The sequence below is a fragment of the Crocodylus porosus genome, unplaced genomic scaffold (assembly GCF_001723895.1).
Source record: "Crocodylus porosus isolate Cpor-Errol unplaced genomic scaffold, CroPor_comp1, whole genome shotgun sequence".
Lineage (NCBI taxonomy): Eukaryota > Metazoa > Chordata > Crocodylia > Crocodylidae > Crocodylus > Crocodylus porosus.
Window position 1 is genome coordinate 73,799,683 of NW_017728906.1, and position 17,621 is coordinate 73,817,303.

Here is a 17,621-nt window from a genome sequence, read left to right on the forward strand (position 1 = left end):
TCCAAATTGCTGATGAAGATGTTGAACAGTGCGGGTCCAAGGACCGAGCCCAGCGGAACCCCACTGCCCACGTCCTTCCAGGTTGAGACAGTCTACAAGGTTGCACCTTGTTGCCCAGATACTTCCCCTTCTGGGTCAGGGGTTTATATGGCAACGGGTAAGAGGTCAACTGACCTTTATTGGCCACTCTGGTGACAGGGAGCGGGTGTTTGTCTAAGCCCAGATTGGGGGGTCCTCATCACCTGTGTCTCTTCCAGTGTTCTGTTGTGAAGGTAGTAGACTGGGTGAACTGCCAGAGGCTTCAGGTTCAAGGCTGCAGACTAGCAAACATCTGCCAAGGCTTGTGCCTTTCTGTACCAGTTAGTCTCTATGGAGCTACCCAACCTTATACAGAAATATATGGTTCTTAAAAAAACCCCTGATTTCTAATTAAAAATGGAAACCTTGCCATTATTTGAAAAGAAAAGCATACATATATATTAAATTTCTGGGTTTCTTTGAAAAACTGGAAAGCTGCATGAAAAGTTTTAAAATATATGTTTTTTCCTAATTGAATAGAAAATATTACCTATTTCTAATGAGTTTTAATCAACAATTTATTACTAATTCAATGGAACAAGGGGGGAAATAAGCATAGCTTTTCAGTGTTTCTCCCAAAACTATGCTGACAAATTCTGTCATTTTTTTTACAGGCTTTCTTAGATATTACTTCAGAAATGTAAGTCCATAGGCACTAAACCAAGATATTTCCTAAAAACAGATTCCACATGCTGTTCTACTGTCTCAGTGTGGTCCCTTATTTAGGGTGGTGATAAAGGGTTAGAAGCTGGCTCATCAGTAACACCAAGAGCGTCTTACTTGCAGACTCGAGTAAGATAAAATGAGTCATGTAGGCATTTATGCAAAGAAATATAGAGAAATCATTATTCAGAATGACACCTTGAAAGACTGTCTATGAATCTAGATTATGAGAGCTCAGAGAAAGAGAACATGACTATTAGGTACCTTAATATAGTTTCCTAATGCCTATAATTCATTCTCTGATTTTATATGAAATTAACCAATTAGTAGGCTTGGAGCTTGAGAGCAACAGCAAAGAGAGGACTTTATTTGAGTTTCATTGTAGTCATGTAGAAATGATTCTCAAACTGTAATCTGTGAGGGTGAATGGTTGAATTTCAGGCTTGACCTAATGTAAATATGAAAAGCAAAAATGTGTTTGTCAGTGTCTTTCATTGGATCAACAAGATAGTTGGGAGAAAAGTTAGACTAGCTTTTAGGCACAAAATACCCTTCCTTAGATCTGGTAAATAAGCCTAAGTTAAAGCTAATATCTCTCCCAACTAAACGAGTTGTATTGTATGAGTACTGGTCCAATAAAAGATATTACCAAAAGCTTGCTTCTTGCTTATTCCCTAGATCATAAATAGATATAGCAACACAAGGACCTTACTCTATAATGTAAGTGAGAAGTTAAGGGATACATACTGATGTTTCTGACCTTCTTACTGATCTTTATCAATAAAGGAGATGTCCGAATATGGTCCCAAGATTTATAACATTAAATTATTAAATATTTGCTGACAGTTAACTATGTGTTTAGTGTAGTATGTAAATGAGAAACAATAACTGTCCTAAAGAGTCCACAGTCTAATGCAGAAGTAGTAAATCAGACACCTACAGGAAATACAAACAACAGTACTGTTTTCAAGTAGAAAACTACAATTTAGACTGCTGATTTAGCAGTAGCATCTAAGAAGGATAGCATTATTTACAAAGGCACAATGAGAAAACAATAAGGAAATACAGTGAAAATCCTGAGGAAATGTTATAGGAAACGGGTTTATACTTGTGGTGACCTGATCTGATTCAGATCATATTATTTAAGCGGTCCTTTTGTAGGATGGGGATTTAGGCACTCCTGAGAATATTGTAATAATTATACAAATTAAATGATGCATTGCTAAGATAAGTGTGATAACTAAACCATACATTAGGCTGTGTGAATTAGAAGCTTTTAGAATCTTAAGCAGACCTATTTTAAGTTGAGTACTTACTCAGTAAACAGTTGTGCTGAGTGGTGTCTCTACCAAAAATGAAAACCAAATACTTTTCAAAAATTAATTTGAGTCAAATGATATAAGGCATTAAAGATGGAGCATTTTTTTTCAGTCCAATCCACTACATTAAAAGAAATCACTCAGAAAAAAGTGGCAGTTGAGGCAATAGTTGAAAATTACTTAACCATTAGGAGTTTCAGAAAAAGTTCCTGAAATTGAAGCACTGAGGTTTCTTCATGTAGTGGCTTTAACACCATTGCACATATACCACACACATATGCATGTGTGCGCACACATATGTATGTGAAATGGTGTACACATGCATGTTTGTAATGTTTTAAATGGCAGTTTGATGCTGGAAGAATTAACATTTATTCACAATTAATATAGATTGTACATAAATCTGAGAGGGGCTGCAACTTCCCTCCCTCTAAATTTTGTCTCTTATTGACTTTTTCATTTGTAGTTGAGATTGTGAACTGCCTTAATAAATGACTTAAGGTGAGGTGGCTGCTTGAGATATCATAGGCTTGTGTATCAAATATAGTACAAATGTGCCTGGCACAGGTTGCTTTGTGAAACTAATTTAACCTGAACATAGATAATTGTACATGAGTAGAATGAGGTAAATACAGGCTCCAAGTTATGTTTTAAAATAAGTAGCATGTGGCAACATTTTAACATTGGAAAATAAAAAATGAAAGACCCAACAGAATTCCAAATGACAGAAGAAATAAAGGTTTTTTTTCTGACAGGCACAAATTCTTATGTCTAATCCTCAGTCCTTGAAAGAACCATTTCATTCATTGTAAAGGGCTTTAGCTATGATGAATTCCAACATTTGGTCAAATATGTTACACCTTGAACCAATGGAAGAGGCTCTTTCTGAAATATGAATTTTCATCTCGTTGTCTTCCTAAATGTGCCTACCAATACCTAGAATACATCTCCTGTTTATGCTTATATATTGCCTCTCTCTAGAACAGGTGAGAAAGAGTCATATCGCATGACCATTTTTAAGACTTCTTTTTCAGTTCTGGACTGGGATGAAACAAACAAGTTAAATCTGCAATACAGAAGCTCTAAGACCTTGCCTTTGTCACATCCTTGCCTAGTCCAGGATCACTGATCAGAAATAAATTCACTCATTACTGCTCTTTGTTTGTCTAAGCCAAACAATTAAATAGATAACATACTTCTGTGCCCCTAGAACACATAAGTGCAGCTTTGTAACATGCTCAGGACGCCTGTTAGTTTTGGATGCATGTAGAACCAAAGTGAGTGGGCAGATTTATTTCTCAGTGTTCTAAGAAGTTCCATGTGGAGAGGCAATATAGGTGTACTCTAACATACCAGTTAGTGGGCTTATCTACATGAAACACTTTACTGCACAGTAGAGCAAATTACTGCACACTAAGTGCCACCATCTACACATGCAGACTTTTACTGGGATCATCTACACATCGCCTATGGAGATGTTGTTACTGTGTCCAGCTTTAGTACTTTTTTTGGGAAGTACTAAAGCATGACATAATAACTGCCTGTACTGTGCCGTGTGTGGTGCACAATTAATTTTAGCTGCTACTTCATCCAAACAGGGGAGCATGCCACTATGGTGAAGTAGCTGTGAATCACATGTAGACTCACATGATCACTATGTCACTGTAGTTCATTGTATGGTGATTTAGTGCATCACTACAGCAATATAGGGTGAAGTGTAGATGTTTTCCCCATCAAGCAGTAGTTTGCTCTACTCCACACTTAATTTGCTATGTGCAAATGCAAGTAGCAAATTAACTGCCAAGTAGCTACTGCACAGTAAACCATGTGTACATGGATGACCAGAAGCAAATTTGCTTCCGGTCAGCCAGGTAGCAGGGGGTGGGATATTGTTCCCTGCCCCGGGCAGCTGCCTGCTGCCAAGGCAGGCTCCAGTGTTGCGGCCCAGGCAGGGACAGTGTCCCCCTACCCCAGCAGCAGGGAGCTTCCACCCCGGCTCCACAATTGCAGAGCCCCCAAGCCCACAATTGGGGAGCTAGGTCTGGGAGCTCCCTGCTGCTGGGATAAGGGGACATTGCCCCAGCCTGGGCTCTGCCACTGGAACCCTCCCCAGCAGCAGACAGCTCCCAGGGCCAAGGAGCAATCTCCCAGCCCAAGCCAGATGACAATTGTTTCCTGCCCCTGCGATTCCTGCGAGCCCCTGGACTAGCACCCATCATCATTGCCATCATCATTATTCTTAATTTAAAACATATCTAAAGCCCTCTGAAAGAAGTTTCACTACATGCTGATTTTCTTGCTAGCAGATCAAAGCAGTGCATTTCCTTCCTTCTTCATGGTTAGGAGTATTCTGCTCCTTAGCATAAATTAATATTGTGTCAAGAACAAGGGTTACATGTATTGATTCAGAAAATTCAGGAAGTTAGGAGAACAGCAGATGGGGGGGTTGTTTGAAAAATAGAAGGGGAAAGGGTTATTATACTGTATATCCCTTCCAAATTTTCCTGGAGATGATGTCATGCTTCTCAATGCAGTATTCATGCTAAACACTCATGCCCTGTCTGTGCAAACTGCTCCTATGCTGCACTGCATAGCATGTGAGTATCAGAAAACAATGTATTCTAACAGCTCAACTTGTGCCTGGGATTTTCCTGAAAATAACTGAAAAGGAAGATTCTGTAGCATTGTCTGAGCAAGCCTAGCTCATTCATTAATGTAGTAAAAATTAACAAAACTTACCAAATCCATCACACATCTACCAGGTACAAAATGTGACTCATCATGCTACTGCATCCTGAGCTATCACAGTTGACTCCATTATGGGTAATACTGAATCGAAGAAATTTTTTTGCCTTCAGAGTCACATTGTTATCCTTTGGCTGAGTCTATTGTTCATTTAGGTAGAATGTGAGTGATTATATGAGTGGGGGAAAATTAGCCTCATCTACTTCCCACTTCATTCAAAGTACCCAAAAGAATGAATGATAGTCTGAATGTTGCACATGGCATTAGAAATTTTCAGAAAGTATTTTTATTAGTAACTATTTTTTATACTTTTTGAGTGACATAAGAACAGTTTCCTGAGGTTTATATATCAGATTTGTAAGTTGATTTCTATCTATTGTTGTATATGGGAGAAAACATCCTTTGGAGAAGTCTAACATCAGTGGGCATGCATAGACAAAATGGGGGCCCTAAACTGAAGCAGTGGGTTTTAAAAAAAAACACCACTTCAATTTAGGTCTGATTGAACCTGTGGGGGACTGTGGGGGACTGTGGTGTTGACACCTACACAGTCAAATGGGTTGCTAACTGGCTGGAGCGCCACATCCAGAGAGTGGTGGATGGGCCATTTTCGACCTGGAGGGATGTGGGCAGTGGGGTGCCATAGGGCTCAGTTCTTGGACCCACACTGTTCAACATCTCCATCAATGACTTGGACGAGGGGGTAAAAAGCACCCTGTTTAAATTTGCTAATGACACTAAGATGTGGGGGGATGTAGGAGGAAGAAACTGGGGAGGAAAAACCAGCACCATACCTACAGGCTGGGGAACTCCCTTCTCATCAGTGCAGAAGCAGAAAAGGATCTCGGGGTCATCATTGATGCCAAGATGAACATGGGCCGGCAGTGTGGGGATGCATTCAGGAAGGCCAACCACACCTTGTCATGAATCCACAGGTGCATCTCAAGCAGGTCCAAGGAGGTGATCCTCCCCCTCTATGCGGCACTGGTCAGGCTGCAGCTGGAGTACTGCATCCAGTTCTGGGCGCCACACTTCAAGAGGGATGTGGACAACATGGAGAGGGTCCAGAGGAGGGCCACTCGCATGATCAGGGGGCAGCAGGGCAGGGAGGCTATGGGACCTGAACCTGTTCAGCCTCCACAAGAGAAGGCTGAGGGGGGATCTAGTGGCCATTTACAAACTGGTCGGGGGGACCAGCAGGCATTGGGGGAGTCCCTGTTCCCCCGAGCACTACCGGTGTGACTAGAAATAATAGTCACAAGCTGGCAGAGGGTAGATTTAGGCTAGACATCAGGAAGTGCTACTTCACTGTCAGGGCAGCTAGGGTCTGGAACCAACTTCCAAGGGAAGTGGTGCTGGCTCCTACCCTGGGGGTCTTTAAGACAAGGCTAGATGAACACCTTGCTGGGGTCATTTGACCCCAGTACTCTTTCCTGTCACAGCAGGGGGTCAGACTTGATGATGTGCTCAGGTCCCTTACGACCCTACAAATTATGAAACCCTTGTGTCATATGTGCTTCTCTGGCAGGGAGGGGAGGGCGAGCTGCTGGCAGGTAGAGCAGTCCCTGGGCTGCAGGGGCGGAGAGGGAGGGGGCTGGTGCTTCCCTCCACAGCAGCAGCTGCCTGTAGGCACCTGGATCAGGCAGTCCTGGGGTGCACTGCGGCATGGAGAGAAGCACCAGGCCCCTGCACAGCTCAGGCAGGCAGGCAGGCTCCAGGGAGAGATCAGGTTCAGCACTTTGATTAGGCAGAGCCTGCTTTCCCGGGCTACTGCCAGGCTACCCGCAGGGGGTCCTGCAGAGCCGTGAAGCTGCATGGAGCCCGGTGCTTCCCTCCACAACTGTAGGGCCAGAAAACTAAACCTCCTTGAAGCAGTTTTTGTTTGCTGCGCCCCAAGTCATGTAAGGCATATTATGCCCCCAAATTTCCTACAGCAGCTGAAATTAATGCACAATACACCAATGAAGCATACAAAGACAGACAGCGTTAAAGTAGCGCAAAAACATTTAGCCCACTTTAAAGTGTCATGCACACACGCCTTCGTTCATCTATACACGGCCAGTATGTCCAAGTTGATTTTCTTGATCTTCAACTTTGGCATTGGCAGTTGCAATATATGTGGATTTATATTTCTCTCCTTTTTTACCACAAAGGAAACCAAGTGTGACCTTCATGAGCCCACTAGGCCTGGCGATATGCTGGATTCTGCATCCTCAAGGTGCCAGTAGCGCTGGGATCTCCCTCAGGCAGATCTTCTGATTGAGGCATCCCGTGGAGAGGTGTGTCCCTCAACCTCACTGCCCAGGAATTTACTTTAATTCCAATAAACAGCTGGGTTTATTATACACAACTATATACAAAAAAGAAATGATTAACCAAAAGAAATATATCTATATTATCAATAGTTAATAATAAAACCAGCAATCTGAGTGCTATCTGCAAATGGAACATTAAGTGATTAGTCCAACACAGTGAGTGATCCCACTTACAGCAAATGCCATCAATAATTACATTCACCAGGTTACAACCTTTAAAACACAGTTTCCCTAGTATTACAACCCACTCCTCTTGCAATAAATGGCAATACTATTGTTGCTATGATCTGCCACTAGATAGTGTGGATGATGCTCCTGTAACCCCTGAGACTCTGAACTCCCTTCTTCAGACTGACTTTCATACCTGAAACCTCCAGTCTGGTGATACGGGCAAATGGCTTTCTCTTGTCTCTCCTGAAAATAAACTTCCTGCATACGTTGTGGGGTTACGTGTCTCCTCACCCCCCCCCCCCGAGGTTTACACTTCCTCAGCCATTCCTTCTCTAAGGCCATCTCCCCTGCCGACACTTACAGTCTAGCACAGGGATTTTGTGCCCCCAGTAGGTCCTCTGTTCCTGCAGCCCTGAGCCTTCCTGGCTCAGATGGGGCTCCCTCCCATTATGAGCGGGTTCTGACCTTGCAGTTTCTCCCAGCTCCTGGACAGCCTACTAGCTGTGGCTGACCACTCCTTTTCCCTGTGTCTTAAAGCTGCACAGCAAAACAGCTCCTTGTGAGGCAGCACAGGCTCTCCCTCATCCTGGTATCAGCTCCCAGGGCAAGTTTCAGTTTCTGTTCCAGTGGTAGGGGTGCTGCATCTCTGCCCCCTCTTTGTCCAGGCTGGAAGTGGATCCTCCTCTTACTCTTTTCCAGCATTTCAGTTGTTTTATGGTGCAAGCACAGCCAATTAAAGCCCACAGTTTGCAGCGGCAGTTCTGGTCACAGCACAAAAGTTCCAATAAAATGCATGCGTGGTGCACGGCATACTTTCCACCTTGAAAAGCGAGGGCACCTGGTTCAAGCATTTGCCACCCTTTCTGCAAAAGGTCTCAAACACGGCGTGTCCACTGAACTTGCAGCCCAGGAGCTGTGAAGCTCTTACGTTAGGAAAGAGAATGAATCTTCTTCTGCCTGAATCCAATTTGCATAAGATCACCCAAAATATCTGTGGAACATAAATTCTACAAAACTTTTTCATTGTTGTTTCTTGGTAATAGTTTCAGATCAGAGACCCACTCAATATATTACACTACCTAGTTTGACCTCATATCTTTTACCTAGTTACCTGTCTTTTGAGACCAATATAGGAGCATATCTCCCAAAAGGCAGCCACTGTTGGTCTGAAGAAATAAGAACATAGAAATGAAGGACTGGAAGTGTCTGTCTGGGCCACCCTATTCCTATCTCTACTTTGTTTGTTTATTTGTTCGTTTGTTTTTCCAGTAACTAACAATCCTTAGTGTTAAAATATGCATCTATTTCTATTAGAATATTTCTGGGTTCAACATTCAAACAAATTGAAATAGTAGTGCATTAGCCAAATAATAGATGGGGCACATCTATTAGCATATTTTGATGACGTTCTATTCTTTTGTACAATAAGCATTCCGTTGTATGAGAACACTTTCTGTTTAATTTGGAGAGGAGGCAGTAGGGCCAGCAGGGGTGGGGGAGGGGGAACAGGGGGTTTCATTTTAAATAGAAAAGTGAAAGAAAAAGAAAATAAGTATTTTCTATTGAAAAAAAGACCTCACATGTTCAGATGTCCATATGACATGTAAAAATGGAACAGATTCCATATTCAGTTCAACCCCATTTAATATGCTTTTTGGGAAAGAAATCTCACTAGGTGCCTAAAATTATTTAAGTGATTAAAATGTCAGCATGGAAACCAGCAGTATTGGGTCACAGTTAAACAGAAATGTGTATTAATTCAAATCAGCAAAAGCTTTGCCATTGTCTTTGATGAAAGCAGAATTGAGTCAAATGTAAACCTGATGTAAGTTAGAAAATATGGTTTTATTCCAAATCACAACATATATGCATGAGCAAAGCATTTAGTTCCATCAAAATGGAAAATATAATAACCAGAAAAGTTAATGAAGAGATACAGTCAACTTGGTGATCTAACCCATTATTACTCATATTTAGAAGACACATTTTAACTCTAACTGGTTAAGAAAAAAATGGTCTTCCCACACTTATTTTAATTTCTGACAAATACCAGTTCATATAACAATAAATTGTTAGCATTACATGATCGCACGAGCATTAGTAAAATTGATTTATGCCATACTAAGTAAATATTTCTATTTATTGTCAGAGAAGAAGATGGCTTTAATGCTATTTGCACTGTGTATTGCCTCTCCCTCCTAGAGGAACAGAATAAGTATGTGTGTGTGAGGGGGTGTGTTTATATCTGTAAAATATATTTTAGACTTATATGACAAATACCCTTTTGTGACTTTATTCTTTAATAAGTATTTGTGTGGTAAATAATTATGGTTTTATTATCATGGTAAGTAATAATTTTCCTTTTATTTCTAGGCTGAATAAAGCATATTTTCATACAAATCATGACTACTTTGTGGATGGTCTCATATCTGGCACTGTTGCAACATCTATTTCTCCTCCTTAAATTTGATGCTTTTAATGTCCTTTAACTCATAAACAGGAAACAGGATTAAACTATAAAAGAGTTGACTGGTTTGTTTCTGTTCCAAATTGTTGTGTTTAACTTGTTCATTATCTTCTTTTCATTGATTCCATCTTAAATTACGGTTGTGGCTAATATTTAACAAATCCTTAACCAGAATGACTGACAAAACGACAAATCTTTTCAGATTGTTATTAAAGATGACAGTTTTAAAAGATAAGAGAAATAAATAAATAAGACCATGCCTGCATTTCTTTTAAATAAACAATTTGGTGGATTTTAACAGTGTTGTTATTTTTGTTTGTATTATTACTTTTTAATAGCACAATTATTTTGATTTTGGCAGCAATCACTTTTAACTATATTACTACATAGTCTCAGAATATACTAGAATATATATTTTTTCAAATAATATTTTGAATTTATTCTTCTTGGCGTTTTATGTTTTTGTGCAGCTTGCATCTTTTTGTTTTTCAAAGTAAAATATAACAGATTTTGACTTCTTGGGTTACATTTTTTTCTTTTTCTTTTTTTAATTTTTGAGAACCTGCTGTTTTTGAATTCTCTTTTTTCCCTTTATTCTCTACCTCACTATGACCCCAGGAGCCAACACAAAGAAAAGCGCAGATGATATAACCAGTAATGATCGTGGTGAAGATGAAGGTATTTTTTGTTTTATCAAAGCTCCACCCTGATGCATGAACATAAACTTTTTTTTTTATTATTAACATTATTTAAATGAGCTCCCCCCTTATTTGACAAAGCACACTTTAGAGTGCTTTTTATTTTCTTCTTGTTAGAAAACTACTTTCATTTTTCCTTTTTCTTTTCTTTTTAAAGCCAAATTAGCATATAGATGACTGCAGTTATCTTGTAAGATAAGTGTAAAGATTATCCCTAAATATATGTGAAGTAACATAAATATTATTTACAACCATTTTCCCCCGTCTTGCCCTGATAGGGTGTGAAAATAGAATTTAAAAACATGCATGTATTCCTTTTCCGTTCTTTTTCTTTCCCCTTTTACATTTTGTTCACATTAAATTCATGAAATATCCCATGTTTTCTTCCTCACAACACACATACTGTCTGGTGGATGCAGTTGTTTTGTACCTCATCTTTGACATTTTTGCTTCATTTTCTTCTCACAATACATGATTTATTTCTAAGACACAAAAATAAAGGGAGCTTGTTGGTGCTGCTGCATTGTTTTCTTCTTTAACCACCCAGTATTTCAGTCATATTAAATGTAGATTTGACCCTGCTCTCATTGAAATCAATGGCAATCTTTTCATTGACTTCTGTTAGAGCTGGATCACCTCTCCTGAGAGGAAATGTTAAAGTTCAATGTAAAATACCTTAAAAGTTTGACAAGGAAATACATTGTTTCTTTCTTTGACACAGAAGCATTTTAGACTCTTTTAAATTTGTGGGAGGAGGAAGGATCATGTATGACATCTCTCTCTATGCTTATCCTTGTTTCTTAATTAACAATTAAATTGAAAATCAGTTTTTTATAGACATCAGATTAAAAAACAAACAAACCAAAAACAGCAATCTCTTTCCCAATTAGTCATTTATATTAATGCCACTGATAGTTTATCGTTTCTGCCAAGAATTCTGAGAGCAGAGAAATTTAGCTCAAATTTACCGTATGCTTGGCAATTTCTAAGTGTTAGTTCATCTTCCTCCTGTGGCTTTGTATCTGACACTAGCTAAAATAACTTGCAAGATTTGCCTTCTCTGTTTCCTGTAGAATAATGTACACCCCAAGGTGATAACCCCCTTAATCTAGTCTTTTCTAGAGGGTTCAGACCTACTACAGCTGCTCTAAGTTTTCAAAGTATAGGAACAAAAAGTCTCTGGTTCTTGTATCACACTGTTCCCTCCACTATACTTTCTTCATTGTTATAATATTTTGTCCCCTTAGGCAAAAAGCACTATATGCAGTACTCAAAGAGCAGCCTTTCCTATCGTTTGAATAAACCCTTCTCTAGAAATCTGTTTTAACTGATAGTATCATCACTTGTTATACAAGATACTATAATTAAAAAATTCAATTAAAAATTAAAAGAGGAGTTGTTTTAAAAGTTAAATAGAAAATTATGACTTAAATAGTGCAGTATCAGGCCCTAGGAAGCACTTGATAAGTAAAGATTAAATAAAAGAAATTATTTTATCAGGTTTTATGCTTGTTGGATAATATGAATCATTTTAGCATAAATTGTATTTCCAGGCTAATCTGAGCTTTGATGCTATATTCCTAGTACATATTAAACTTTAACTGAGAATTTTGACTACACTAGGAAAAGGCGGTTAGGTCCTACAAATACAACTGTGCATAATTTATTTTCCTAATACCATATAATAGATAAAAGAGATACACTTTACTCTTATAAGATTTCTTGATGTGGTATGGTTAAGTGGCTATCCTTATAGGCATTTCTTTTTTAGTGACTATATAAAAAAAGAAAATAGTAATTTATCTCCAAGTAAGGATGTCTGAAATTAAATCATTGGTTAATGTCTTATCTGGTATGCAGTTCTTCATAGAGATACACCTCAACAAATAAAGAGATTGTTATTATCATAACTGGCATAACTGCAACCTCATATAAATGTTATCCTTCACTACCTTAGTCTCTGAGTACCTCCCAATCACTAAGAAAGTATCTTCATAAGCCACTATGAATTCTGGGAGTATTATTTTCTCCTTTATTCAATAAACTGGCACCCAGAGCTCTTCAAAACCAGTGCAAAGCCATGACATATATATGTCCTAATCCTAGGCAGACCCAAGAATGTAATCCAGAACCCATGAGGTCTAATCTGATTCCTAAACACCTTACACAAAATTCCTCTTGACCTTATTATGATAAATGACACTAAAGACTTAATTTGATTTGGCCATAAAATGTTGATGATGAATTCAAGATATATTATATTGACCCTGAGACAGGTTCAAAGAGGTGATAGTTTGCTATGCTCAGTTTTTATCAGGAAAAAATGTTGACATGTTGCATGCTACTGAAGTGAGACACGTGGATTTATATTTTCTGCAAAGTTGTTTCTCCCAGTTGGTGGGAAAATGGAAAGACTTGAAATAATGATTTTATTTTATATTTTAATGTATTTTTTTCTGGTTTGCCTAGAATTTTATGTTAAAAATATTCTAATAATGATCCTAGTTATTCTGCCATTTTTTTTCTTTAAGCTCCTCATGCACCCTACAACCAAATTCCTTATTACCTGTCAAGTATTCCCAGTGTTCAAAGAACATTTTGTATGACATTGTACTTGGAAGTAACAAACACACATCAAAAGAATAATTAAACCAACAAACCCATTGAGCAAGTGGTGTCTTTATTGAAAAAAGGGGGAGGAGAATTACCTGACTGAACAGATGGTGATGAAATGGAAAGTAAGGGGGGGAAGAAACAAGCATTGTTAACATTTTTGTAAAGCACAACAACAGCCATTTTTTTTTCCAATATTTGTTATTACTTTATTGTGTTTTCCCTACTTGGCTTTTTTCAGACATTCATGACCAGAACAGCAAGAAACCGGTTATGGTCTACATCCATGGGGGATCCTACATGGAGGGTACTGGCAACATGATTGATGGGAGCATTCTAGCAAGCTATGGAAATGTCATCGTTATTACCCTCAACTACAGGCTAGGGGTTTTAGGTAAGTGACTCATTTCTTAAACAGAAAAGCAACAAACTTACATTACAGTGATTAAATGGATTTCCATTAAACTACATAATTTGATGGATGTGTTTTATTGCTGAGTGCATCTATGGATCGATCTCATCTCCTTTTGAGAGCACTTGGACCAATTTTGTCTCATAAAATAGAATATTCTTGTGGGCAAATAGTTCCCATTTTAATTATATTGCCTGTATCGATTTAAGTCTGAATCCCTTTGGATATTTTATGGAGATTTTTGTACTTGAACAGTGTTGAGTCTTCTGTTGACAGTTGTCTTCACCTTAAAACTGACTTGACTTTTTTATAGCTCTATTCCCAATATTAGAATTTTCATCAGAACCTTATTTATTTTGACTAAGTGACTTAACCAAGGTTCTAAATAGTAATTTCCTGATGCCCAGTGCCCCAGGACAGCTTGTGCTGGTAAATCATCTTACACCATGGAGGGGTTGGAGAATGATGCTGAGGGGCCAGTTCTCTGCAGCCCACAGACCCTTGTGAGAAGGGAGAGTGGTGCAAGATGAAGGCTTATAATGCAACTCCCCGCCCCCCGACCAGTACTCTCCCATGTATAGGAACCCCATAAATAAATCAGTCTCATTTGTTCCTCTGTGCCAGCTGGAGGAAGTGTTATGTCCAGGGACCCTGTTTTTCTCTGATAAAAAAAAAAATCTCTAATTTTCTGATTAAAAAGAGTAACCCCAAATCCACATTTTCCCCCAAATCCACATTTTCCCATGATTTTATACATATGTGGCATTTCATTTTAATCATGGGAAAAATGTAGTTTAGGGTTACTTTTTTCAATCTGAAAATTGAGAGTTGTTTTTTTTATCATAGAAAATCAGGATCCCTGGTTACATCTGCCCCCCTGTCTTCTAACTGTGCAATGAATGGAGGGAAGGAAGTGCTGGAAGTGTCTTGGCTTTGGTTTTCAGACATGATTCGCATCATATATATCCCTTTCTGTCTTGAGGCTCCACCTCTTCAAGGGGGGTGATGACTGCTTATTTGGAACTTGGGGGCATTCTGGATTCTGCCCCCATGGGCCTGAGTCTGAGTTATCCCACCCTTGTGTGGTTGGAAACAGTTGTTTTGAGTCCCCGTTATTCTGCTCATGTGCTGGGGCTGTGCATGAGCCGGATCAACCCTTGGTGCAATTCAGGGCAGTGTCAAGGCTTCTCTAACGTCTCCGTTTTCCATGGTCCTCTATAACTTCTAGAAAGGAGAGACTAGTATATAGTCTCTTCTCCATTTAATATATGAACAAGGGAAGAATTAATAAAGAAATAAAATTTATCCGTACCACGACTGTGTCATTGATTTTGGGGGATAGGGTGCACAGGAGACCCTCTATTATAAAGCTGCCTTCCCAAGGGTCTTCCTCTTTCATGCTTCCCTTTGCAGACCCCCACCCCCATACATGCACTCCTGCTATGTTGAGATTTGTTGTTCAGTTTCAGTCACACCAAATATACGCACTTTGGTGAAATTTATGATTCAGCTAAAAACATCTGCCGTGATAAGGAATGATATAAATGATCCTTCAAAACAACAAGGAACGATTTTTTCTGGGCGCACAAGTTAATTTGTTCAGGGAATTTACTTCTGCTGTCTGCTGGAGAGAACAAGAGCAGTATCTTGCCAAATATTTTGACATTACATGTAAGGTTGAAAAAAAATGGTTTTCCTCTGAGTCATGATATTAGATCCATTCCCCCTCTTTTCTACCTCCTCCTTGATTCTAGTGTCTAATTGTTTGTCTCTTAATATGCTGTACTCCTGATGCATTCATTTCAATTCTTTAATGTAAAAAGAGACAAAGCATTGCTCATGTCTTAATGAACATGGGAAATAATTTGAATACCAATGATGTGGCATATAGTCTATATATTTATACATCTTGCCCAAATATATATCCAGCACTTTTGGCATACCAGGTAAGGCACAATGATATTTTTGAATTTAAAATTGTGTTTTAAAAGGAATATCTCTTTGGGGGTTTTACCATGCATATATTTTTATGCACAAAAGGAAGTTGAGTTATGTTCTTTAGGTGTGTTTCTATTGAATAGAGAGAGATTATTTTACTTTTATGATTTGTTTGTATGTTTAAGCACTTTCCGCAGCTATCTGAAATAATGTAAGCTCCCAATATAGCTGTTATATGATCTGAAATATGAAGGAGTATTTATTTTTTCAAACACCTCTAAAATTTAAAGCTATGAATTAAGGATTCTGTGGAATCTAGGAACACAGAAGCACAACATTTATTTCAACTAGTATTTAAACAACAAAGGAGATGTCTACACCATGAAAGTAGCCTGTCAGTGGGATTGCTCCCAAACATGCACCATCTAGCTGTTTGCACACTCCAGCCCCAGAAATACAGTAGGGAGGATGGTCTTGGGGTCTTTGCAATGCCTGAAGGCAGCACCTGGGGGGGGCCTAAGCAAATCCACACTGGCTGGAGCAGGCTTCTAAGGAGGCATAAATGTGGCCTACACGTCCATGCTGCTTGAGCACATCCCTAGTGCACATGTGGTTTGCGGTGCCTCAAAGGAGTTTGAAGCACCACAAACCGCACATGGCACATCTGCAAGCATTCACATCACTGCTAATTTGCAGCATGGTGGGGTTATTTTTTACACTGGTAGATACCAGTGTGAAAAAAAAAAAAGAAAATACTGATGATAAAAAATGGAGCAGTGCCCTTGGCAGCAGTGTGAACTGCCAGAAACTGGAGCCTAGCCAGCCAAAGCCACACTTCGGCTCTTGGCCAGGATCTCATGGGCCAGCTTGGCACCACTGCTGCCCCAGAAAACCCCCAGGACTCCAGGTTAATGCTTTCTGATGCCAGCACAGGTGACATACCTGGGTCACTTTGCATGTGCTAGAGCAAACAAGCAGGAACAGGTCCAGGGACAAATAGCAGCAGCACTAATATGTCCCTGACACATATTTGTACTGCTGATATTTGACCTCTGGTAAATGCATGCCCCTGCACATGCATGCTTGTCAGGTGTGCCCCTTGAGTTCCTGAAAATTCATTTTTGCAAAATGTAGGCAGGTCTTCTTCTTTTAGAACTTAGCTTTAAGACTAAAATGAAGTCATTTTTAAAAAGCAGAAACACCAGAGGGGTTTTTTTTGTCTTCCAGGCAATGAAACAAGATGCAATTGATTTATACTTTGATGCCTACGTGCCATTTAGATGCCTAATATGTGGAACTGTCCTAAGGGTATAAATTGTGCAAAGTGCATAAATACAGGGATTCAGTGCTGTCTTCATATGCATGTGTGCAGAGGGGATGCAAACTACACTTCTAGATGCAGATAATGTGTTTTTTGTGAGAAAGTATAAGTTACTGTGAAACTGCTTCTGAAGAGCTTTGCATTTTGCTCTTCCAGTTTAAACTAATGAAGGGGACAGATGACCAATGAATATTTTTTTTTAATTGGTGCTTTTTCTATTGTGATACCTCAGGCAAAAGATTGAGAAGTGTGTGCCAGGTTTGCCTTTATAAATCCTGGCAGTATCTTGTTTTCTTGATTCATACAGACAGAGAGACAGGGAGAGTGATGAGAGGAGGTGTTCCGCTTTGTGATTCTGGTTCATAGACAACTAATACATTTATTTTTTTCATTTAAAGGAAGAATTTGGCATACAACAGACTAAAGTTATTATCTGTTAGGAATTTAGGAGGATTGCAAAAAATAAATTTTATATTGCAACTTAAATATTGTTTCTCAAATTCAGCCAGTATAAAAACTGATCTGGGAAAGAGTTTGTCTTTGCTTACAAAAGGCCTGTGTGTGAATAAAAAGGTCCAAAGGATCATTCACAATATGTACCGTATTTTTTGGACCATAAGACGCACCTGACCATAAGACGCACCCAGTTTGACTCATACCGCTTGGTATTACTATTAAAGGGCACCAACTAACCTGACAGGCAAGGCTTTGCATGGCAGGAGAGTCTATGTGTGTCTCTCCTGCCATGACTGGCTCCTTGCCTGCCTGTCAGGGCACTGTGCTGCATCACATAGTCCCGGCCGGGACGTTACCTGGTACCGTACCTAGCTGCCTCCTGTCTCAACGTTCTAATCCTGTCAGTCTGTCAGTGTCACACACAC

At 39.3% G+C, this 17,621-nt stretch overlaps 1 protein-coding gene across 5 annotated transcripts in view; it reads left to right on the forward strand.

The window, feature by feature from the left end:
• NLGN4X (neuroligin 4, X-linked) overlaps positions 1-17,621 on the forward strand; it is a 284,512-nt gene that overhangs the window by 153,414 nt on the left and 113,477 nt on the right. For 4 of the 5 annotated variants that reach the window (XM_019529359.1, XM_019529363.1, XM_019529362.1 and 1 more), the window contains 2 exons: positions 10,377-10,436; positions 13,311-13,463. In XM_019529359.1, the coding sequence (XP_019384904.1) occupies positions 10,377-10,436; positions 13,311-13,463 (213 nt within the window). The remainder of the gene's footprint in view (positions 1-10,376; positions 10,437-13,310; positions 13,464-17,621) is intronic. The other variant, XM_019529365.1, reaches the window with a different exon arrangement.